The sequence below is a fragment of the Ursus maritimus genome, unplaced genomic scaffold (genome assembly GCF_017311325.1).
Source record: "Ursus maritimus isolate PB19 unplaced genomic scaffold, ASM1731132v1 scaffold_26, whole genome shotgun sequence".
In the NCBI taxonomy this organism is placed as follows: Eukaryota; Metazoa; Chordata; class Mammalia; order Carnivora; family Ursidae; genus Ursus; species Ursus maritimus.
The window spans coordinates 33,624,572-33,650,676 of record NW_024425119.1 but is presented as its reverse complement, the minus strand read 5'-3'; the positions used below and the strand labels follow the sequence as shown (position 1 = coordinate 33,650,676).

At 34.3% G+C, this 26,105-nt stretch overlaps 1 protein-coding gene across 15 annotated transcripts in view; it reads left to right on the top strand.

Annotated features, from left to right (window-relative positions):
• YAF2 (YY1 associated factor 2) overlaps positions 1 to 26,105 on the top strand; it is a 74,959-nt gene that overhangs the window by 1,921 nt on the left and 46,933 nt on the right. For 4 of the 15 annotated variants that reach the window (XR_005837900.1, XR_005837904.1, XR_005837906.1 and 1 more), the window contains exons 3-6: positions 460 to 837; positions 1,713 to 1,846; positions 19,306 to 19,377; positions 19,471 to 19,570. The exons of 2 other annotated variants lie outside the window; for them this stretch is intronic. Coding sequence is in view for 2 of the 13 variants with exons in the window: in XM_040642344.1 (XP_040498278.1) it covers positions 19,245 to 19,377 (133 nt within the window). In the remaining 11 variants the exon portion in view is untranslated. Of the gene's footprint in view, positions 1 to 459; positions 838 to 1,712; positions 1,847 to 19,244; positions 19,378 to 19,470; positions 19,571 to 26,105 lie in introns of all 15 variants that reach the window. 9 more of the 15 variants (XR_005837907.1, XR_005837908.1, XR_005837901.1 and 6 more) reach the window with 8 other exon arrangements.

The window sequence follows — 26,105 nt, the reverse complement described above, 5'->3', positions numbered from 1 at the left end:
ATCATAATATGCTTTTTGTATATTAGTTTTCATTTACATTGGATAAAATGTATTAAGCATTTTTCATGGTATCCTTTAAGAAGCAAATTTTAAAACATATTCTAAATTTAAGAGAATAGACCATTCTAAAAAGAAAAAAAGCACCTATTTGCTAAAGTGAACGTGGCAACTATTTTTGGACCCGTGATTTAAGTGTTTTGAAAAGTAGAGTATATCTTTATATGAGGTTGGATTTGGTTTAGAATATATTTGTCTATCTATGTTAGTACTTTGTACTTCTTAAAACACTCAAGTAATTTTCACAAAATGGTTTTTGGAGGCAGGAACTTTAAAGTGGAGACAATTATTATAACCTTAATTTCTGGTACGATGTTGTTGCTTTTTGTTGTTCCCTCTCTATTTTCTTGTAGCCATTAGAAAAAATACTGAAACTAGAAGAGCCTATATGTTTATTTGCAGGGACAGCAAGGAAGGGGGGAAGCTGTTGTCCTACTCCACAGCCAGTCTTGGGGTTAGAGGAACCCTAAGAAATAGAGTAGGTGGTGGCAGCTCAGAAGAGAAGAAACAGGCTGAATACCTGGCACCTGGAAGAAGAAGGAATATAGTGCGCAGGGGAGTTGGCCCAGGACAGAGAAGTGGGCCTAGTTTAAAAGAGGCTTGAGGCCCACATGGGGGCCCCTGATATTTTTTACCAGTACATCTGAGCTCTTGTAGATCCAATTTTTAGTGGTGGAAACATTACTTGAGGAGGACTCAGAGAAGCATTGTCATTTGGATTGAAACTGAAGAGGCTCTGGGCAACTCACCAAAAGTCTAAGGGACACTCTGTTCCTAAAAGTAAGTGTTCTACACTACGACCCTCTCAGCTTCTTCCTTCCTCTCTCTGAATTGTCTCTTCTCTTTTGATTTTGGCCCTAAGTTAAACCTAAGAGCTCTAATTTCTGTGTTACCTGTTATTTTCCTGCCACTGTTTCTGCAATTCAGAGTGGAATCCATGTTTGGAAGGGCATTGTTAACAGGGCAGATATTGACTGCATCACAAAATATTTCCTTCTCTGGTAATGTTAGAAAAACAGGATTGCAGAACACTAGTGAGAAGCAAGTTTCAGGAGCTGGAAGAAATAATTTTGTACAACTGACATGTTAATTAGCAGTTAGGTTAATTTCATGGGTAAGGTTGGCGATTATCAAAGCAGGGACTGGGTAGCGGCAGAGCAGAAGATACAGTTTGCTAATGACTTGTTTGCGTGACTGACCTACGGGACTTGAATTGCTCGGGTCAAACTGACCTTTGAACTGATTCTGTCTGGAAGTTGCCAAATGTGAGGCCAAGTCTCAGCCATCCCAGACATTTGAAAAGTCTTTTCTTTTTAAACCTCCAGAGAAGATGGAGCCCATAGTCTCCCTCCAGAGTCTTTACTGACAATTTTGTCTTTAAGGAATATCGAGTTCAGATCCTTTATATTTCAACAGAAGACCCTTTTTTTTTTGGCTGTATTCTTGGTAGGTCACGATTTTCTGCAGAATATATGCAATGAAATGAGGTCATATTCATAGTAGTACTTTAAAATGAAACATGGTTTGAAGTAGCTTCAATTCGTAAATTGTTCAGTTATATTCTTTAAATTTATGCCATTTCTATGATTGAATTTCAGTTTTGTGCTTGCTGGCCTTAATTAGTTTAAATTTAATTAATCTCTTTTTTTATCCAGAATCTAAATAACTAGATAGTTCAAGTACCTGAAGTTTTCTACATTGTGCTCTTGTGAGAGAAGCAATGATAAATGTCATACTGACAGGAAACATTTAAAAAAGAAAAAGCTACGGTGACAAATTACTATCAAAGGTACTATACAGTCTCCTTAATCTTTATATCTCAAGTTTTTATAAGACAATGAGTGTCTCAAATATAAACCTCAGAAACTTTAGGAAATTAAGAACTGTTCTGAATCAAAAGAAAATTTAGTGTAGTGTATATAAGGGGTAGTACAATCAATGTATGATGATTGAGTTAAAATAGTATCTTATTGCCACTTCATATAGGAATGGAAATTACTGCTTGACTCAGATGGCAGATATTTAAAAATGGGAATGATGAAGCTATTTGTTTTAATTTTGAAATGTGATCTAAATGAGAACATATAGAACACCTAGTCTGTAGCAGACTTTCAGGTGCAATTTAAAGTATAACAAGAAATGTTATATTTTCTCAGGATAAGTTGTAGTAGTTCCCTTAGGTTTTTTAGAGATGTTGTTCTAGAGAACAGTGAAAAAGATTTCACACGGAAGAAAGAGCACTAGTTGTACTAGGTGTCTGACGACCGACCTGTGTTCTTAACCGTTTCAGCTACTTCGGAACCGTTTCAGCTACTTCAGTGTTCTGCAGTGTTTACTGAACATGTTGTTTTACACAAGGGTTGAGCTAGGTATTAGACATACAATGGTGAGCAAATAGATGTTTCTTTGCTTCCTTTGTAAAATTTTATGATTTTGTGGTCAAATCAGAAACATTTTGGATTATATCAAATTCTATACATGCAGTAGTATTAGTAAATCTTTTACGTGTACATCAAAGAGGTTGAAATTTTCTCATTTAAAAAAGGTAGTGTTGGGGTATCTGGGTGGCTCAGTCGGCTGGGCGTCTGCCTTTGGTTCTGATCATGATCCCAGGGTCCTGGGATTGAGTCCTTTATCGGGCTCCCTGCTGAGCAGGAAGCCTGCTTCTCCCTCTCCCCCTCCCCCTGCTTGTGCTCACTCACTGTCTCTGTCATATAAATAAATAAAATCTTTAAAAAAAATACATTAAAAATTTTTTAAAAAATAGTGTTTACAACTGAACACAGTAATATGGTCAGGCTCTGACTGTTGGTTAAAAGAGAAATTATTTCAGCTTCTATAAAATGGAAGTAAATTATTTAAGATTTCCGTTTTGAAGAATTTGAAAAAACCCCAATACTCTGATAAAAATCTTTTCAGTATTACTGTTATCATATTTGCTTTCCATCTTCTAATTTGAGGTTTGTCACAGATTCTCCTACTCTTGATGTAGGAATGGGAGAAAAAATTGAGGGCCATCTAAGTCAGCTTGTTTTTCAGAAATGCAGAGTTCCCCAGCTTCCCTTACCTGTCTGAGGAGCCTTTCCAGCTACCACTCAGCTGTTGTTGTTCAGAGACTCCTTATTCTAGGAAGTTGGTTGGTTGGTTGGTTTTCCTCTTTATATCTTGGGTTAGAGTAGTCACAGGAATTCATTGTTTACAGAGATATTCCTGAAGTGATTAGTGGTTGGATTAGTGGTTTTCAAAGTGTGATCTGGAGGAACCCTGGGGGTCCCTGAGACCCTTTTAGGGAGTCTGTAAGGTCTAAACTATTTTCATAATCATATTAAGATGTTATTTGCTTTTTTTGCTGTATTGACACTGCAGTGGTGACAAGGGTGGGTAAAACTGCTGGCCCCTTAGCATGAATCAAAGCAGTGGTACCAAATCGCTATCTATATTCATCATAATCTTCACTACTATGCATGTGAAGTAAAAATAACACCAGTTTCACTTAAGAATGTATTCCCTTGATGAAGCAGTAAAAGTTACTAATTTTAGGAAATCTCGTGTCTTTTTTAATATTGTCTGATGAACTGGGAAGTACAAGTAAAGCACTTCTGCTGCATACCAGAATACAGTGGTTGGTTCAAGGGAAGGCATTTGTGTAGTTGTTTGAGCTGCAAGCAGAACTAGCTGCTTTTTTCATAGAACATCACTTTTACTTGAAAGACTGCCTGGCAAACTATGGCTATTCAGACTTGGATACGTAGCACATATTTTCTTGAAAATGAACTCAGTGAGTCTGTCACGTCAAGGAAAACAATTGGTAGTACTTGTTGCCAATGATAAAAATTGAGCTTTCAAGTGAAAACTGGATTTTTGAAAATGTGTAATCACTATAGTTCCTAGTACTTTAAAGATGAAATCAGGTGGTGATATCAATGAACGTAATTTCTGATATTTTATTATGAAATTTGTTGATATTTGGAAGATCTGCATAACTCAGTGAACCAGTATTTTATAATAACCAATGTATGATGTTACAAAACCATGTGTAGATAATCCATTTAAAGTACAAAATAAACCAATAGATTTTAAGGGACTACTGTGAAAACTTTGTTGATGTGGTTTCAGCTTTCACATTGCAACTAACTTTTGAGAAATGACTACTTGTGTGTTTTCAGATAATTATGGATATAATTATGGATATAATTATCTGAAAAGGCTATTAAAATATTCTTCCCTATTTAACTACATACTTGTAGGAGTCCAGATTTTCTTCATATTTTTGAACTGAACCAACATATTGGAACAACTTGAATGCAGAAGTAGATACGACAGTCCAGATGTCGTCTGTTAAGCCAGATATTAGAAGTTTGCAAAAGTATGCATGTGCTACTCTTCACACAGAATTATTTTTGTTTTGGAAAATATAGGGTTTTTTAAAATAAAAATATTTATATTAAAATGTGCTCTTTATTTTTTTAATGAACTAATATGTATTTAAATTTTAGCTATTTTTATTTCTAATACAGTAATTTATTTTTTGCTAGATAAGACTTACATAAACAAAAGCTCTTTTAACTTTGAGAGTGTACAGAGGGCCTGAGACCAAAAAGTTTATGAAATTATGATGTAGGGTTTTACTAGCTTGGGTTTCTACATCCAACAGATTTACTTCAACAGGCATTCTTTTCCTTTCATTTATCCTTTGTTGAGTAAGATCTCCCTGATAACCTAGTGACCTACTTGTTAAGCTCAGTGGCCTAATCTCACTTTTCTTTCCATGTCACCTCCATACTATTTGATGTTGGTAGCCTTTTTTTTTTTTTAATTGAAATTCTCTCTTTTTGATTTCTCTAACACAATTTATTCCTAATTTTTCCTGTATATCTCTGAAATCAATTTCTGCCCACTGAAACCTCCCTCTTCTCTATATACTTCACTTTGAACATGGCATAAACTTTCAGTCTAAGCCAGGAACTGTCATTGTCTCAACTTCGATTCTAACTCATCGTCATCCCTTATGTCCCGTCTTTGGATTGTCTCTCAAATCTGTTCCTTTTCCAGTTTATGTTGCTGTAGTTTAGAAGCCCATGTCATTTCTGTTATGAATTTTGACAAATTGGTCTTTTCTCCACAATGCTGCTAACATTATCTTCAGTATGTTTTTTGAAACTATGTGATTATGTTGGTCCCTTTATTTAAAAAAAAAAAAAAAAAGATCTCTCCAGTGAATAAAGACCTCTTTATTGAATAAAGGTTGAGCTCCTGAGTGTGGTATTCAAGGCTGTATTACTTATCTCTGAACTGCCTTCCTAACTTCGTTTCCTGCTGCATAGCCTAGCCAATCTAATGCTGCATCATCACTGAAGTATTTTCATCAAATGGCCCTTCTTAAATCCTTCTGGGATTCTAACCTCCCCACCCCAACTGTTTCATTGATTCAAACTATATAAATATATATGTAATTATTCCTTGAGGATCACCATGTTGTGGTAATACTGTCTAGATGTTTATCTGCCCTTCTGGGCAGTCTTACCCTTTTTAGTATCCCCAGAAGCTTGATAGGCATTTAAACTTTTTCAGCTAACGTTCCTTTAAATTTTACTATTGCTATTTGACACCTAGCATTGCTTTTCCAATAACTTTTTTTTAAAGTTTATTAGTTTATTTTGAGTAATCTCTACACCCAACATGAGGCTTGAACTCACAACCCTGAGAATAAGAATCACATGCTTTTCCAACTGAGCCAGGCAGGCACCCCCCAATAACTTTTAAGACTGCAAAAATGTTACCAGACTATTTCATCCATAATTTGTAGGTATATATTTTAGCATTACTTTTTAAAAATTTTTCACAATTTTGTTTTGTATTTTGATGCTATTATTTGATTCAAAGCAAGTGTTTACAATTAGACTAGTAACTGAGATGAGTGACCCTGAGTCTTCATATCTCTGTCTTTAAACATGGAAATAGTATTTTTATAACACAATAATGTTATAACACAACATGGTTATTTTGAAGATTAAGAATGTAAAGAACTTAGTGCATCTCTTTTACTTATTTTTTTCTATTACTATATTCTTGTCATATACTTAAAAAACATGTATGTGTGCAAGTAAAAATTATAATTTGCCTCTTAATTATGAAACATTTTTAACTTTACCACTTTTTTTTTTAAGATTTTATTTATTTGACAGAGACAGCCAGCGAGACAGGGAACACAGGCAGGGGGAGTGGGAGAGGAAGAAGCAGGCTCCTAGCGGAGGAGCCTGATGTGGGGCTCGATCCCAGAACACCAGGATCACTCCCTGAGCCGAAGGCAGACGCTTAACGACTGCGCTACCCAGGCGCCCCTAACTTTACCATTTTTAATTTGACATATAACAGTATATTAGTTTCATATTTCAAGGATGATAATGTGCATGAATACCTTAGCATTTTTATGGAATAATTTTAGAAAGTTGTTTTTTATTTTTATTATCTCACAACAGTTATGTAGGTCTTGGTATTCTGATTATTGAAATTTGCATAGCATGGCTAAAAATGAGAAGTATTTCTTGGCTAAAGTAAACTGAAGTCATGAAAGAGTACCGTATATTATGAAATATATTTTATTCCTCTACTTAATTTTATGTTTTCTGTTGAGTGATTTTTAAAGTTAGATAGTTGATATCGAGGGCTTGTCAAAAACTAGAATATACCAAACATAGATTTGTGATATTTGAGATTGTTTAATTGAAAGATAGTTTAGAATTCAGATTTTGCATTTGTTTGAATTTACAGAGTTTAAAGTTAATGGAACAAATTAAATTTAATTATAATTAAAATGGAACTAGTTTTTACCTTATGGTTGAGATAATCTTTTACCTATGAACTTTTTACTTTTAAAGATAAATCAATTATATAAATTAGCAGATACCTATACGACTGTAGAAATTAGGCAGACATTAAAGACATAATGGAATTTTCCCTTATCTTGTCCGGAGTCAGACTAACAGGATTAGTTGTTGATATTTTTCTATGGTTTTGTTATCGTTCTGCCTACCTAGTTAACTGCTTATTCTTCAAAATGTAGTTCACGTCTCCGTTCTCCTTGACCCATCCAAAGCATGCATGCCTTTGTTTGTCTTTTGTGCATCCCTCTGATTGTGATCTTCATCAAGCTTTAGCATTTCCTCGTAAATTCAGGCTTGATTTGTGTCTTTTTCATGAAGCTGAGTATTGTAAGAGGACGAATTATCCAGAGGGAGGAGGGTGGCTCTTTGGTTAAAGTTGTGAGAGTAGCTGTATTCTCATTTTCGAATCTGAATAGTCCCTCAGTTTGTGATGCTTATCTTCATTGTATCATTTAGCTTATTATAGTTGTGCTACATGTATGCATTTACTCTCTTGTTATGCTGTGAGTTTCGTAAGGGAAACATGAGCTTTTCGTTACCTTTTTCAAAGATGCTTGACAAAGTGCCTGGGAAATAATAGGTGTTCAAGAAAAGTTTCTTGAAAGAGGAATATACGTATTAGAAAGGAACAGTTATTGGATTTTGTTTTTGGTTGTTTTTTTTTTTTTTAATATATAAGCTTTGAAAAAGTTGGAATTCTGATACAGGTTGTGTAAGTCATTTGGAAAAGAACCCTCATGTATACACGTGAGAATTATCAGAAGTAAATGGTAGTGAACAAACTTCTAGAATTCTGCATATGCTTAATGAAAATGTACCATATGCCAGGAATTATGCTAGGACTGTAGAATTGTGGATGAGACCCAGCCTCTGAGAGTTTGAATTCTAGGAGCAATAGATAAATGGTATTTGCTAATGAGTACAAAGAAGAAGGAATTTAGAGTTAATTTTCCAACATAGTCCTAGTTTTTGGAGAAGTCCTGTGCTCAAGTTAAGAATGAAATCAGTTATTGGTGTAGTCATTATGAGTCAAGCCCTTTGGTAAAGTGTGTTCTAACATCATGGCCAATTTCCAGTTTGATCAATGAGCTTTCTCTTAAGAAATTTAAGCACATGAAACTGCCACATCACTACTAGGTAAAACCCTCTTTTTTTCTCCTTGTATAGGTCTATGTGTGTATAGATATGTATATTTTAAAAAGGAACTGCTGCTTTTAAGATGATAATTGTTACGTAATTGAAGTAAGATTTCAGAGAACTAAAATTATTTGCCTGTGACAAGTTTACATAGGATGGTATAGATTGTTGAATGTATGTATATATATATATGTGTGTGTATATATATATATATATATTTAATATTTAATTATCCCAGAAACCATCTTTTTTGAGAATAAAATAATTTTATAATGGGACTACTTTTATAATGGGACTACATTACTGAATTTAACATTTGTTTCTCAGCTATCTAACTGATTATATTGGCAGTGATTTTCAGTTTACTACTCAGGTTTTTTTTTTTTTTTTTAAAGCATTGTTGAGAAAATTGAATGAGTTAATTTCTGTAAAGCCTTAATTACAGTGGCTCACTAAATGGTAGCCATTACTATTAAGGTATATATCTGAAAGAATATTTATAACATATTGCTACAAAATTATTTTTGTTATTATTGGTGGTTTCTGAGGGGTAGGAATTCAGTAAAAGCAGTATCTTTAAATTATTTATCATTCATGTGGTGATTTTCTGTGTTCAGAATGCTTTCCTATGTAGAGGCTCTCCTAAAAAAAAAAAAAAAAAAAATGCTTTTGAATGCTTTCATATATATCCTTCCATTTACTCATCAAACCACCTTACATGGAGGAGAGGAAGATGGTCATCCAATCACAGATTAGTGTTAGAGCCTAGACTGAAATGCAGGTTGACTACTAGTTGATCTTTTCATCCTTTGTCTCCTATAAAGAGGTTTATAAAACTCTCCTATTTGAGTGAAAGGTTTCTTTGTTTATTTCTCTTTTCTTTAAGGCATTAGAGGGCCAGCATATTTTGGTAGAAAGATTAGCATTTTGTGGGGTATCAAGTTTTCATTCAAGGATTTAATGAAACAGTCTTTTTTTTTAAGACACATTTTCCTTAAATAATTGCCTTTTATAGCTTGTAATTTTAGCAGTGTTGCAAGTATGTAAAATATGTCATTGTGATTTTAAAAATAAATTATTTAACATATTTACTGAATAGTGGCAGTGTTTTGTTTATTGGCTTTCATGGTTGTTAAAATCTCTACCTTTTGTTACATGATCTGTGATAATCATCTGTTTTAGAAGATTCAGTCGGCACTTCATTTTGCAATATTGTTAATTATGGGAAATTACAGAATTACTCAGAATTTTAGAACTGGAAGAAACCTTTCAAGAGCTTCCATGGTGTTTAGTCATTTCCTGAGACAGGCTAGTTTTTATAACTTGAAAGCTTAATAGTAGAGGGATAAGATTGTCTTCAGAGAAAAAGATCTTGAGGGGTTTGGAGTAAAAATGTTGGTATTAAAACTTTTGAAATAGGTTGAGGCCACCATTGTTTGCAAATCCATCTTGATTGGGATTTTTCAGCTCATTTTAGAGGATTTCTTGTTGTTGTACTGAGAAGTGCCAGGTAAAGCATAGCTGTTTGCTGGGTGAGGTCTTTTCTGTTTGTTGAAACTCAGCCTCTATCCTAGTATCCTTCTCCCAGGTAAGAGAAAAGGCCTAGGAAGATTGTAACTTTGTTTAAAAGTCAATAGCTTGTTAATGTCAGATTCAGCTATTTGGATTTCCAGTCCTTTTTATCACCTTGCTGTGGTAACATTTAATTTTGCTAGCAAGTAACTTCTTAAGGATTCCTTCTTGTAAATCTCATATACCTAGATCTAGCGCTGTACATCTTGATAATTTCTAACATTAAATCTACTATTTATAACTAATAAAAGAATTTATGGTAAAACTGGGCTAGCAGTATCAGGAATGAAGAACAAAATGACAGGCCCCAAAATAACTAATATTTTTCAAGTACAAATATTAACAAACTTCATTTTGATGTTTTTTATAGTAACATTTATTGTGCTGTATATCCTGACTTCTTTGATATCATAGTATTTCTTAGAGAAAAAATCCTTGTAAATACTATTTTTCTCTTTTATGGTGATACAATAAGAGTCATTAGTAGTATAATTAATAACCAATTTGACTATATGTGTGTATATGAATATGTGTGAATGATAAAAAGTTTGTGCAGCCCACTGACAATTTTTAGACATGAGTTAAACCACTTCATTTTTACACGTTTTATAGTCTGATCAGGATTCTTCACAGTCATACTTTATAGGATGTACTAGGGACGATCAACCTGTAACAGCAGCAAGTAGGTAGTATTTGATGCCAGCAAGGTGATTGCTCAAGAAGTATAGCTCTAGGTACATTTGCGGAGAAGGCAAAATTGTTTTGGTCTTCTTTCATCTTTTTCCATCCTTTTTTGCTGTTTATCTTTGGTCTCCCCAAGGCCCAGAGTCTCCTCACTAATATTCATTTCTAGGTTGCCTTTTTTTTTTTTTCCTAGCTTGCTTGAATTCTAAGATGTTCTGATTCCTTTATTTTCTTCACTCCACCAGCAGTTCTTCCTTTACTAGAAAATCTTTTTTGTTTTATCTGTTCTGTAAATCTGAATAAAGTAATTGTTTCAAATGTGAATATGAATAACCTGAGCGTGGGGGATAGAGTTATTTTTTTCTTAAGGTAGAAACTCTTATTCTGATGATAAAAGATGTGTTTGCCAGTTAGAATCAGGTAACAGGTTTCCTGGGGTAGAAATGAGCTAGCCTTCCCTCAGAGGAACCCAGAAGTTTTTGATTGTGTTGATCGGAGCCCTGAAGTCTTATGAAATTGTCTCAGTGCCTATCAATAGGAGCAAGCAAGTGGGGCTCCATGCTCCCACACTCCACTTCAGCCACATGATCTGCGCTCGGTATTGCAGAGTTCCCTGCAGTTATGTACTATAGTGGTGAAGACGTGGGACTCTGGAGCTTGATTGTTTGGGTTTAAATATTGGTCTCACCCACCACTTACTGGCTGTGTGACTGTTCGGAGGTTAATCAACTTTTTGAGCCTCAATTTTTTTGTTTATACAGTGGACTTGATAATAGCACCTACCTCATAGAGTTGTGAGGCTTAAATGAGATAATTCTTGTAAAGTACTTGACACAGTGCCTGGCATACATTAAGTCCTCAATAAATGATAGCTAAAACAATCAAATACATGAGTGGTGATATAATTTAGGGGTATAACAGTCCCTTTTGTCAAGCATGTGGGTGCAGTATGCTCTAACAAAACCAGAGCATAAAAACAAGTGTTTTCTACTAAAAGATAACATTTCCAGAAATTGCTTCAGGAATAATTTCACCTACCCACCCTCTTCCCCTACCTCCCTCTTCTCTTTCCTACCCTGTTTGCGCCTGCAGGTAGGGAGGTGTGTGTGTGTGTGTGTCCTGGTAACCTGATATGGCTTGTCACATAAACATTTGGGGCTTACCAGTAAAAGTTTTAACATCTAAAAAGCACTTTAGTAGTACAATAGTGATAAGCAGCGTATATAGACTTAAGAATTGAACAGTTAAAAACACCATTTTTTACTGTTTGCCATAGTTGAAGAGTAAGTCTGTTTCCAGGGTTGGATTGTCAGAAAGCATGGTCATGGTCTTTTTTAGGCCACTTTTGTCATCTGGTATATTATGCTGTTTGTTCTACCTCACACTCTCCAGTCCTCCACAGTTTCTTTCTTAGTTTTTATGAGTGCTCAGGTATCATCTCTCAAGAAATATTTCTTTATCTCTAAGCCAGAATGAATGTCCTTTCAATTACTCTTGAAGCATTCTATGATGGTTTTAATTATATAGTGTATTGAAATTATTTTGTTTCTGTTTCTTTCTCCCTCCCAGGACTGTAATCTCTTGGAGAGCAGTACCATTTGTCCTGGAATCACATTTCAGCTTAAATCCCCACCTTCCCATTTATAGCCATATAACCATATGGCTTTATGGTGATGATTCAGTGTGATAAATGATGTAAGGAACATAGCATAGTTCTTAGTTAATGATAATAATTGTAAGTAATATTAATAAAAATTCCCAATGCCTGTCATCATGTCTTGCATGGGTATTGATAATGCTTAAATGCAAAGAAAGGCTCTTTATCGTTTATCTGATTGCCGCTTTAAGCTGTTTTCCACTTCTTGTTTTTTATGGAACATTTATATAATATCATTTTATTTCATGAGCCTGTGAGTTGGATAGAGTATGTTTTATTACGCGCACTTTACTTGACAAAAGAACTTGTATTAACCAAAGTTACCTTCTTACTCACCAGGAGTTTAAAAAATGTTTTCTTGTGCCATCAGTATAATGTATAGTTTAAACCACAACCAATAGCATTTTATTCCGTCTTATGTCATGCTTACTTGTTTGTTGAATCTGAACTAGAGGCAGAGAAACCATTTAGTGGAAGCCATTACAATAGTCTATGCAGGAGATGGTAGTGGCCTGAACAAGGATAATGCCAGTGGGAGACAGAAATGAAGAGATTCTAGATAGATTTAGAGGAAAATTTACAGGATTTGATGGGTGGCTGGATATGGTTCTGGGAGGTAGGAAGTTGGGTTGTAGAGAGGGAAGAATCAAGGATGACTCCCAGGATTTTGGCTCAGGTAAGCAGCTTGGTAAATGTGCTTTTCATTGACATAGGAAATAGGAGGATAGACAGTTTTGGGGAAAGGTAGTATTTCACTTTTAGATTTGTTGAATTTCAGGTATCTGAGGGAAATCTGAGGGGGAAGATCTGTGAGACAGTTTGGGTATGTGGGGCTTAAGTTTATGAAGGAAAACAGGGCTATAAATAAATACTTGGTAGTAGTCATCAGCATGCATGATCGAGTTGAAGCTATGGGAGTAGGCAAGACAGATCAAGGAGAGAATAGACTGCATAGCATGAGAAAAGAGAATCCAGGACAGAACCTTGAGAAAAATCACGATGTTTTTGTGATGGTAGAGGAAGAGCGTCCNACCAAGGTGAAGAAAGAATTGGAGGAGAAAGAGAAATAGGGAGAAAGAAACCCAGGATAGTGTAATGTTACAGAAACAGGGAAGAGATTTTCAAAAGGAGAGGATATGGTGAGCCATGTCAAATGGCCTCTCGTCAGATAGAATCTTAATTTTTCCTTTGCATTCTGTTTAATATTTATTTAAGCAGGTGTTAAAATTTATATTTTAAGTTATAACAAGATAATAATCCTGCATAGTGCTTGTACTAAGCTTTTCATGAAAGTTATAATAGTTCTATCTATAGGTTAAATAAAGGAAGTTAATATTGGTAGGTCAGGAGATGAGTAAAATTATGTTAGTGATCTATCTCAAGGAAGAATGCTCTAATTATCTAGTAAAATCTGTCGTTAAGCCTGTACTTTTACAGGTGGCTCCTGATTGTAGATACAAAAATTAGTAGACTTAATTTAAAAAATTGGGTCCGTCTTGGTATCAAGAATTTTTTAAGTGCTAAATAAATGTAATTGCATACTTGTGCGGGGGAGCATGTATGGTTTAAAGAAGCTCTTCTGTTTTTAGAAGGAATGAATCATAGCACTCTATTGATCAGCTAACCAAGCAAATCACAGCACTTTTCATAAAACTGTGTTTGGTTAGTAAAGTAATAGTTATTTGTGGAGTATATTGGATTTGATGTGATTCATGATTCAGATTTTATGAGTGCTGAATAACCAAGTTATTTAGAATATAGGCAGTAGTTTGAAAACTATCACTGTTGACTTCAGACTATATTGGAATTTATGTTAGAAAAATTTGCCATTGTTTTGTAAATCAGTTTTATACAGAAAATGTGCACTTATACATTTTAGAGATGGTTATTAAGAATTGCTTTGAAAACTAATACAGACCTCACGATCTGGTCAGATTAATTTTAATATCAAAAGTTGAAAAAGAACATAATTACAGAGTAAAGAAAGGTTAGACTTCATTTTCATGCTGGCATAGTTGTTGGCACTGAGAGTACCATTAGCTTTTATTTTTGTGTGTTAATTTGGGTACTAACTATAGTTGGTATATAAAGGATTACATATAATGCTCCTGACATTTTGGACTAGGATCAGGAAAATGTTTCCTCGGACTAGAAGCTATAAAGAATAGATGATATTAACTGTTTATGGAAGTATACCATTTTAAGATATGGTTTGTAAAATGTGCTTAATTAAGGGACCTGGGGTATCTGTTAAATTAGGAAGGTCAAAATGTTATTGAAGATCAATTAATGTGATTAAGGTATCCTTAGGAAGAATGAGTAGAACATAAAATGATGTAAAAGAAAAATCACACAGCATTATAGCACTGGACAATTGGTTAGTATTTAGCATAGTACAAGAGGTGGTAGGAAGTGAGAGATGCTTTTGATGGTCACTAGAGTGATACTTTATTCTGGGGTCGTGGTAAATTAGTCTTCTTTATATTAACTAGTTCTTAACATCATTCAAGTAAAAAGAAGTAGTTTGTAGACACAGCAACCAGTTTCAAGGCTGCTACCGTACACTTAGTCTGTGCAGTATGCAGTCTTTTAATGCTTTGGCCCTGTCCGAATATGTTGATACTGGGAAAGAAATGCCCTGGTTATCAGTTTGGTGAAATTGGTTGATAAAATTCTGTCATTGATTGTATCTGCTTTAGTTTTAGTTTGAATCTTTGGAATTAAAAACGAAGAACCAGATCAAAATTGGGACCCCATCCATCAACTCATAGGTATTATTTTTCTATGAGTTCTCATTTAGATAGCTAATTGGCATTTGATTTATCACTTTTGGTTTAATACTAATTACTTTGTAAAGCTTTCTGTGTTAGTTAGCTGTTAGTGTATTTGTGCAACAAATACCCCAAAATTAAGTGGCTGAAAATAATAAACATTTATTATCGTATCCTTTTTTTTTTTTTTTTTTTTTTTTTTTTTTGAGTCGAGAATCGGAAGCAGCCTATCTGGTGATTCTGATTCAGGGTCTCAAGCCAACTGAGGGAGGATCATTTCCAAGCTTACTCATGTGGTTGTCAGCAGGCCTTAGAACACCTGTTTCCAAGTTACTCACGTGGCTGTCGGCAGGCCTCAGGACTCTGGCTGTTAGCCAGAGACATCAATTTCTTGGCCACATGGGCTTCTCCATGGGGCTGCTCACAATATGGCAACTTGTTTACTCCAAAGCAAGGTATCTGAGTGAGAGCCCCCAAAACAGAAGCCAGTCTTTTTATAACCTAATTTTGGGAGTGATATCCTGTTACTCTGCTAAATTCTGTTCCTTAGAAGTGAGTCACTAAATCCAGCCCATACTCAAGGGGAGGAGATTACAGAAGGGCTTGCATACCAGGAAGAGGTGGGATCATTGTGGGCCATCCTAGAGGTTGCCCACCACACTATCCTTTAAAGTTGAAAACTTTTTGTTGTTGCAGAATTCCTTCTTGGAAGGAAAGCTTATGGGGGAAACTCAAAATATAAAATAGATAAATAAAAAGTTCTGTCCGGGGCACCTGGATGGCTCAGCTGGTTAAGCGTCTGCCTTTGGTTCAGGTCATGATCCTGGGGTCCTGGGAGAGAGCCCATGTCAGGCTCCCTGCTCAGCAGGGAGTCTGCTTCTCCCACTCGCTCTGCTACTCCCCCTGCTTGTGCATGTGCGTGCTCTCTCTCTCTCTTTCTCTGTCAAATAAATACATAAAATCTAAAAAAAAAAAAAAAAAAAAAAATTCTTCTGTCCAAAACAGGGGTTCTAGGGAGGTGGGTCTTAGCTGCTATCATCCTTCCCCTTTAGCTTCCAAACAATTTGAATATTAGTATCTTTACCATCAAATGTCAGTCAAGAACATGAATACTGTTTTTCTCATATTTTCATTTTAGAATTTGTCAACAGTTGAAAAATTCTAGCTTATAAAAATCCAGTATTGCGACATGGAAAACAGTTTGTATTAATGTTTCTGGCAACTTTTGAAGTAGAGTAACTTCCTTTAGTAATCTAGTGTAATGCCTGGTTTTGTAGTATTAGCAGATGTAATTTATATATTATAGTGTTAGCAGTTTTGTAGTATTAGCAGATATAATTTATATATTGGTGTGATAATGATAGTGATTTACTTACGAACCGCTGCCTGAAATGTTTTACTACCTATTCCAAATTATGTGTATTTCTAAAAGTCCACAAATATATAGTGGTATTTGGAATTCAATTTTAATATTAAAATGTTCTTATCACTTTTATGCTATAAATTGTGATTCCTGATCAATAACATAAATTACTTATTTTCCTTATCTTGCAGTATAAAGAATATAGTTTCACAATAATACCAAAATTAATAACAAACAATAAATCTGTAAGTTTAAAATTTCTTTATGTAGTTCTTTTAGTCATTAGACTATGTCCCTCTAAAGGTGTATAAAATCATTTGAAAACCATTTCTGGGTCGTTATGTCAACAGTTTGATATATAGTTGGATTCTGGGCATTGTTTCCAAATGCTTTATTTACATTAACTTAATTCCTTCTACTGCCCTGCAAACTAGGTTCTGTTATTATCCTTATTTTACTGATGAATATAGTTTTTGCCATCTTGATTTTAAGTTGATTTATGTTAACAAGAAAATAGTACTGGCTTTGTTTGTTTCTCTATGGATTGCTGCGGTGGGAAGTAGTGGATAAAACTGAGGGAAAGAAAAATTTTAATTAGGAAATGAGATGGTATTTATAATTTAGGGACCTCAAGGGTAGTATACCCTGGGACTGAAAGTGCAATAGGTCATAATGGACTCAATTCAATTCAAATATAAACACACATCACTCCCATGTTTGTTTACATATGAGCCATCAATAATGTCACTTAAATACGTGTGAATATGTGTATAATATAAAATTTTATTATGCTGTTACAGGATTCCAAGTCCAGGATTTACCATGAACAACGTTCTACAACCATAATACCTTACATTAGGATTTTAAATTTTAATTGAAAATTAGAAAATAAAGTGCCTGAAATCATCACAACCAGTTGTAATTTAAATTGCTTCTAGCCAAAATATAATGTCCAAACCAGTGAGTAGTATTGGAAGTGAATGTTAGCTACCACAGTTTTTTCTGCGCAGTTTTTTCACAAGTTCAGATTGATTTTATGGAGTAGATTTTCATTACTGAAATGCTTGATTTTGGTTCTTAATTACTAGGAGTACCTTTTTGTGGATGAGTGTTGTAATTATTAGAGCTTACACAAGATAGTTTTGAATAGAGCATCCTAATTTCTGGAATTTCTTTTCTAAATTATTCTTATAAAATTCATGTTAGTTGAGCTTATAGCATGATAACAACAAGCAGCTTTCAAAGCTGGTCTCTAAGTGACCCTTTTGGTTACTTCAAAATGTTTTCAAGGTATTTTAATTCTCTTGAGTTACCTTAAAAATGCAGTTGATTCTATTTTAAATTCATAAGATGAATCTAAATGGAGACTGCATTTGCTGTAAGTAAAAATTGGAAATTTTTAGTTCTTAGCGACATCTGTTATTCTAGCTTATACCAAAAGGATAAAATATCTGGGCTATTGCACCTGTATCTATTTTATTAATCGAAAAATGTAGAACCTTTGTGCCAGGTACTTGTTCACTCTCAGGTAATAGAAGTTAACTAGGAATCTAGAAGAGTTAACTCTAGAGGACACTTTTGGTATTTATTTCTGTATTACAGTTACAAATGAAAGTCTGTATAGTGCCCCTGTTTGTATGAATGGGTCATTTAAAAACAAGTGCAGTAATTACTCCAGATTTATTTTTAAAAAGCATATGATTTTTCCAAGACAAGTTATATCTTTAAATTAAGTAGGAATCTAGCAAATATCTTAACATGTGCTGTCAACCTTTACTAAATACAAACACGTCATAAAGAGTGAAATGTAAGATTTTCAATAGAATTACATTTTCAACTTGTTTTTGTTGAATGATAAGTTTATACACCATTTTATTCTGTTTATTTAGTATTTTTTAAAAATTAACATATAATGTATTATTTCTTTCAAGGATACAGGTCTGTATCCTATTTACTTTTAAAACAAAGGAAAAGCTGGTGCGCCTGGGTGGTTAAGCGTTGGACTCTTAGTTTCAGCTCAAGTCCTGATCTCAGGGTTGTGAGATCAAGCCCCATGGCGGGCTCTGCGCTCAACACAGGGTCTGCTTAAGACTTTCTGTCCCTCTTCCTTTGACCACTCGTGCTGTGCTCGCTCTCATGTACCTGATTAATATGTATTGAGTTAAAGGTAATAGAATGTTTTCATGTGAGCTTGAAGATGAAATTCTTCTGAGGAGACCTTTTTTTTCTCTTTTGTTAGAAGTCAGGGTTTTGGGGTGCCTGGGTGGTTTAGATGGTTAAGCGTCTGCCTTTGGCTCAGGTCATGATCCCAGGTTCCTGGGATGGAGCCCACATCGGGCTCCCTGCTCATTGGAGAGCCTTCTTCTCCCTCTTCCTCTGCTGCTCCCCCTGCTTGTGCTCTCTTGCTTTGTCAAATGAATAAATAAAATCTTAAAAAAAAAAAAAAAAAGAAGTCAGGGATTTTTTTGTTTTTTTTAATGACTGGGCCATTTTTAGGCAGTTATTTAAAATGCATAACAGCTAATCAAAACTATGGCTCTGCTACTCTGTAGAAGTATTTAAATTAAAATCAGCATTATTATTTATCAGTGGCCTGGCATACATTTATATATGTGTGTGTGCTTGGTTTCTTATAGGTGACAAACGGCTATTTAAAGACTTCTTGAGCGATAAAAGGGAATAGTATTGATGTTTTTTATCTGAAGTCTTACAGATTGTTAGTTCACTGTGGCCTCTACACCAAAATATGGTGAATGTTAATGACAGTGGCTAGTTAAGAAATGGCTGATTTTGATCAACAAACTATCCTTGTACTGATATTAAAAAGTGATGATGGTGTTTCAGTGTAATGGAATAGTCTAATTGCTGATATTTTTTGTATATTAAATATAGCTGCCATTATAATGGGAATTTAAAAATGAAACCATTCAAATCATATTTTCTTTTCCTTCTCTTTCTGATAGTGCCGGAAGTTTCTGTTGGCACTGTAGTTGGCAAATTGTTTCTGTGTTTACTTTGGAGCATGCATATGCAGTTATCTGGTGAATTTACACCCCTTTCCCCTGTAGTTCTACGTGTATTAATGATCTCAAATAAAATTAATCTTCTTATTCTGCTAGAGAAGAAAAAGCTGGATCACTTACCAGTAACTGGAGTTCTCCTATTGGGTAATCTCCACAGATCCACATTCTTTGAAGTTATTGTGAATGCCTCGAGGACCAAGGAACCGTTGAAATTTCCAATTTCAGGAAGGTAAGCAAGTGCACTGAAGCATGTCTCTAGCATCTCCCAAATCCCCTCCCCCCAACTTTCTTACATATACGTCTGTACTGCATGCCCCCTCAGTTCCAGTGGATGCCCATCATGAAGATTCTCATGCTGGACAGAAGGGCAAGAGAGGTGGATCTGTGAGGGAAAAGACCCAATAGGATAACTCAAGTTACTGGTGAGTAATCTAGTTTTCACAAACTCGAGATTTTTTTCTCACATTTCTTCTCTTTAGAATGAGTTTGTTTAATTACAAAGAAGAAAGCTGTATGCAATAGCTTCATTTTATAAATTTGATGTAGACTATGGAATTTATTGTATGGATGATAAATACCTAGTTCTTAATGGGTGTATGAATAAGTGTGACATTAATTTTAAAGAGTATCACTTACATAATAGCTGTTCATAAAAATTATGTGTCTATTACCTTTTGGTAAATAGTGTAATACTTCTAAAGCAATTTAAGGAAGCTATGTGTTGAATTATTTTGTAAATTCCTTCATTTGTGATGTTGCTTTTATATGAAGTAAATACTTATATGGTAAAACTTATGCTTATGTCAAATTTGGCCAAATTCTTTTGGCATAGTACTGAAAAACAAAAAATAATTTTATATTAATTGACTAGCACTTCTTACTGATATAGTTTTCAGTGTACCTTTTAACTCATTGTAGGTATATTTGGAAAATAATTCAGGGTGTGTTACAGTTCTATTTACCACTTCCTTGTTCATAATAGATGGACTTATTAATGTGATGGGTGGCACAATTGGTTCATTGTGAGTCTCTGCTTCCACAAGTACCAGAAAATTTACTGAACTGGCGTGTAAATGTTAGAATTGGACAGAATTCCTTGCTTCTAATTTCTCTGTCACTTATTCTGCTTTGTTACCAGGTTATCCTTTCTAAAAGGGCCTGTAGTGGTGCTCTTTTCAAGTTGTTTTATAAAATTTTCATCCATTTGCTGGGTACTTAAGGCCTCTCATAATCCAATCCCATCCTATTTATCCAGCCTTAATTTCTTCACTTTGAAACTTTTCTTTTGGTCTTACTTGTTTACTTGTTATATTTATACTTTGGGGCTTGTGCTTTGCCATTTTTTAAAAATGACTTTCTTTTTATTCTGCTTTTCTATACTCTAAGGTTGAGATCAGGTCCTGTCCCTTACACAATTTCTTTTATGCTAGCATCTGTCTGTGACCTCCATTTCCTCAGTGGAAAAATGAGACTGCTATGGGGATTGAATTAATTTGTAAACACTCTTGTTAACTATTATTTGATTGTAGATGGAACATTTCTGTGATTATGGATATAATTTTCATCTGTATGACGGTTTAGCCTTTAAGTATTGGCTGTGGGTGATATTGCTATTTCTTTGATATGAAACTCTTAAGCTGATTTGTATGATCATGGAGAAAAAGGATAGGATTTTATTGTTTTAAATTTTATTTAGCTCCTAACATCAGTGACTGGGATTAAATTATACCCATTAAAAAGTAGTTTTACACGTAGTTGGTAGAAAAAACTTAGTTTTTCATGAATATATTTACCAGTTTCCTCATTTATAAAACAGGGTCATTTGGCTTATCAATCTTGTGTGTATTGTCAGTTTTTCTTAAGAACAACAGTTTTTTCCCTTTGAAACTGGAATAGTGACATTATAATTGTTTAGTGCAATATAAATTTCTTCTATGGGACATTAAAATAGAATGTACAGTTTTGAGAGAGTTAACTAGTTTGGCTTCACTTTAAAACTTTGTGTAGTGTTAGAAAACAAACTGGAAATTCAGTGTACTTGATTTTTGAGGTTTAAATATCTTAGAAGACTATTGCTTGATTTTCAGAAATGTTTGGATTTAAGAATACCTGTCTGAAGAAGCAGTAATTGAAATCTAATTTCTGGTTGCTTAAGGAAGGGAATGACAGATTGTCACTTTTAAATAGTCACCAGAGAACCAATTCAGGTCCAATTAGACAAACCAAAGAAAACATTTAAATGACTTAAGCGCTTGTTTTGAATTTCCTTCTGCACATCCAGTTTCATCATTTCTTTGGTATGATAGTGCTATGGTATATTAAGAATATCCTTATTCTTTATTCTTTAGAAGTACATGCTGAGAAATTTAGAAGGAAATATGATAGGTTCAGAAAAAAAGTGTGGGTATTTGGGTGTGGTGTGTATGTGTGTCTGTAGAGAGAGATAAAAGAAGAGATAAAGCAAATGTGGCAAATGTTAACAATTGTGAATCTAGGTGAAGGGTATATAGGGTATACATTATACTTTCAAGTTTTCTGTGGTTTTGATATTTTTCAAAAAAAAAAGTTGAAAGTGTTTTAAAAAGAACTGTATTGTGCTTCAATTTCTCTAATTCTAAAATGGGAATAATAGAACTTGTTCTTTCTGTGCCTTGATACAGGTAGGCCCAGTGGGGGATACATTTGGTAGACTAGCAGTCAAGAGAACTTTAAGAAGTAGGTTTTTTTTTTTTTTTTTGACATTAAAGAAGAGTTTTATAGCAGACAACTTTTAAAGTACATTTCACGTAAAAGCATATTAGCTTAAAATATATCCCTTTTTCTTATTCGGAGCATATTACATTATAATTGAACAAGAGCAGTGAAGAAGCAATAAATATGTAGAAATATATGAAGTAACTAATTGAAATACAAAAATATAGCTAGTTCTAAAATAACTCTGTAAATGGGCAAAAAAGAAGATTAGACCTAGCTGAAGAGAGAAGTTGTTAATTTCGAGATAAAACTGATAACTCTTCCAGGACGCGTATAGCAAAATAAAGAGATAAAAAGAATGAAAGAAATGCTAAGTCACCTTAGAAGTAGGTTGAAAAGCTCCAGTGTAAGTCTGATTGGAGTTCCAGCAGAGAATACAGAGAATGGTGGAGAAGCAGTATTGAAGAAAAAATGACTAAACATTTTCAAGAATTTTTTTTTTTAAAGATTTTATTTATTTATGTGACAGAGAGCCAGCAAGAGAGGGAACACAGCAGGGGAGTGGGAGAGGAAGAAGTAGGCTCCCAGCGGAGGAGCCCGATGTCGGACTCGATCCCGGAATGCTGGGATCACCAAGAATTTTTTTAAAAAGTAAAAAGTGTTGAATAATTAGAACTGAATCATAACAAAAGCATTGTATCAGAACTTGAAGGATATAGGAAAAGTGGTGCTTAGGGGTGATTTTATAACCTTAAATGCATGTATTAAGTTCAAAGAAAATAAATGAGCCAGATAGTCAACTCAAAAACTAAAAAAAAGAAAAAGAAAGTAAAAGCTAAGAAAGAAGGGAGGAAATAAAAATAAAAATAGAATTTGGTGAAATAGAAAAGAATCAACAATAAAAACAATAGCAATGTTTATTCAAATCAGAGCTAGTTCTTTTTAGTTGATTAAGTTCTGGACATACTCCTCAAAAAACAGATGGTGCAACTAATAAAATTTAAAATGAGATATAACTACAAACACAATTATAGATTTAAAAATAACAAGAAATCACAATTATATATATATGTTGTAATATATATTACATTATATATTATATATGTATATATAATATATATATATTTTAAAAACCAGGTAAACTGGATTATTTTCTAGGGGAAAAAATCATTCCAAAATTGTAAAGAAAATATCTAAAGAAATTTAAAAACCATTAAAAAAATTAAAGTTGTAGGAAACTTCCCTAAGAGGAATAGGTTTTTATTTTTTAAATTAAAAAAAAATTTTTTATATTAATTTTTTATTATGTTATGTCACCATACAGTACATCCTTAGTTTTTGATGAAATGTTCCATGATTCATTACTTGCGTATAACACCCAGTGCACCATCCAATACATGCCCTCCTTAATTTAAAAATAACAATTTATTCAAAATCATTAGCCATCAAGGAAATTCAAATCAAAACCACACTGAGATACCACCTTACGCCAGTTAGAATGGCAAAAATAGACAAGGCAAGAAACAATTGTTGGAGAGGATGTGGAGAAAGGGGATCCCTCCTACATTGTTGGTGGGAATGCAAGTTGGTACAGCCGCTCTGGAAAGCAGTGTGGAGGTCCCTTAAAAAGTTAAAAATTGAGCTACCCTATGATCCAGCCATTGCACTACTGGGTGTTTACCCCAAAGATACAGACGTAGTGAAGAGAAGGGCCATATGCACCCCAATGTTCATAGCAGCAATGTCCACAATAGCTAAATCGTGGAAGGAGCCGAGATGCCCTTCAACAGATGACTGGATTAAGAAGTTGTGGTCCATATATACAATGGAATATTACTCAGCAATCAGAAAGAACAAGTTCTCAACATTTGCTACAACATGGACGGCACTGGAGGAGATAATGCTTAGTGAAATAAGTCAAGCAGAGAAAGACAACTATCATATGATTTCTCTCATCTATGGAACATAAGAACTAGAATGATCAGTAGGGGAAGAAAGGGATAAAGAAAGGGGGGATAATCAGAAGGGGGATGAAACATGAGAGACTATGGACTATGAGAAACAAACTGAGGGCTACAGAGGGGAGGGGGGTGGGGGAATGGGATTGACCGGTGATGGGTAGTAAGGAGGGCACATATTGCATGGTGCACTGGGTGTTATACACAACTAATGAATCATCGAGCCTTACATCGAAAACCGGGGATGTACTGTATGGTGACTAACATAATATAATAAAAAATCATTATTAAAAAAAATAAAATAAAATAAAAAAATAACAATTTAGGGGTGCGTGGGTGGCTCACTCAGTTAAGCATCCAACTCTTGATCTGAGCTCAAGTCTTGATCTCTGAGTCGTGAGTTTAGGCCCTACGTTGGGCTCTACACAGAGTGTGGAGCCTATTTAAAAAAATAAAAATAAAAATGGAAACTTTATTGAGCTATAATTTGCAAATCCTGTCATTTATCCATTTAAAATGTACAAATCAGTGGCTTTTAGTATTTTTAGAGTTGTGCAGCCTTTACTCTGATGTTTTAGAATATTTTCTCACCCCAAAAAGAAACTGTTGTACCTGTTAGCAGTCAGTCCCAATTCTCCTCAAATCCTCCAGACTTAGGCAACCACTGATTTACTCTGTTTCTATAGATTTGCCTATTCCAGACATTTCATATAAATGGAATCATCCAATATGTGGCCTTTTGGGACTCACTTCTTTCACTTACCGTAATATTTTTCAGGTCCATGTCATACCATATATCAGTGCACTTTCTTCTTTTCATGGCCAAATAATAGTTCATTGTGTGTGTGTATATATATATATACACACACACACACACACACACACACACACCACATTTTGGTTTTCCTTTCATCAGTTGAGGGCTATTTGGATTATTCTGCATTTTTTGCCTATTATGAATAGCTGCTATCAGCATTTATGTACAGATTTTTGTGTGGATATACATTTTCATTTCTCTTGGATATATACCTAGGAATGAAATTACTAGGTCATATGTAACTATGTTAAACCTTTTGAGGAACTGCCAGACTGTTTTCCAAAGTGGCTGTGCCATTTTACTTTCCCACCACAGTATATGAGGGTTCTAATTTTCCACACCCTCACCAACACTTTCATTATCTGTCCTTTTTATTTTATCCATCCTCACTGTGTGAAGTGGTATCAGAGAAATAGTTTTAATTGTGATATTTATAATCCTTTTTCAGATATACTTTTGGTGAACAGAGAATTCTACTTTTATACAAAATGACCCAGGTAATAGAAAAAGAGGGAAAGCTATCCTGCCATTTATCAGACAAGTGTAGTTTGGAAACCTAGACTGGAAAGAATATACAAGGGAAAATATATATATATATATATATTTTTTTTAAGATTTTATTTATTTACTAGGTTTCCAAACTACACTTGTCTGATAAATGGCAGGATAGCTTTCCCTCTTTTTCTATTACCTGGGTCATTTTGTATAAAAGTAGAATTCTCTGTTCACCAAAAGTATATCTGAAAAAGGATTATAAATATCACAATTAAAACTATTTCTCTGATACCACTTCACACAGTGAGGATGGATAAAATAAAAAGGACAGATAATGAAAGTGTTGGTGAGGGTGTGGAAAATTAGAACCCTCATATACTGTGGTGGGAAAGTAAAATGGCACAGCCACTTTGGAAAACAGTCTGGCAGTTCCTCAAAAGGTTTAACATAGTTACATATGACCTAGTAATTTCATTCCTAGGTATATATCCAAGAGAAATGAAAATGTATATCCACACAAAAATCTGTACATAAATGCTGATAGCAGCTATTCATAATAGGCAAAAAATGCAGAATAATCCAAATAGCCCTCAACTGATGAAAGGAAAACCAAAATGTGGTGTGTGTGTGTGTGTGTGTGTGTGTGTGTATATATATATATACACACACACAATGAACTATTATTTGGCCATGAAAAGAAGAAAGTGCACTGATATATGGTATGACATGGACCTGAAAAATATTACGGTAAGTGAAAGAAGTGAGTCCCAAAAGGCCACATATTGGATGATTCCATTTATATGAAATGTCTGGAATAGGCAAATCTATAGAAACAGAGTAAATCAGTGGTTGCCTAAGTCTGGAGGATTTGAGGAGAATTGGGACTGACTGCTAACAGGTACAACAGTTTCTTTTTGGGGTGAGAAAATATTCTAAAACATCAGAGTAAAGGCTGCACAACTCTAAAAATACTAAAAGCCACTGATTTGTACA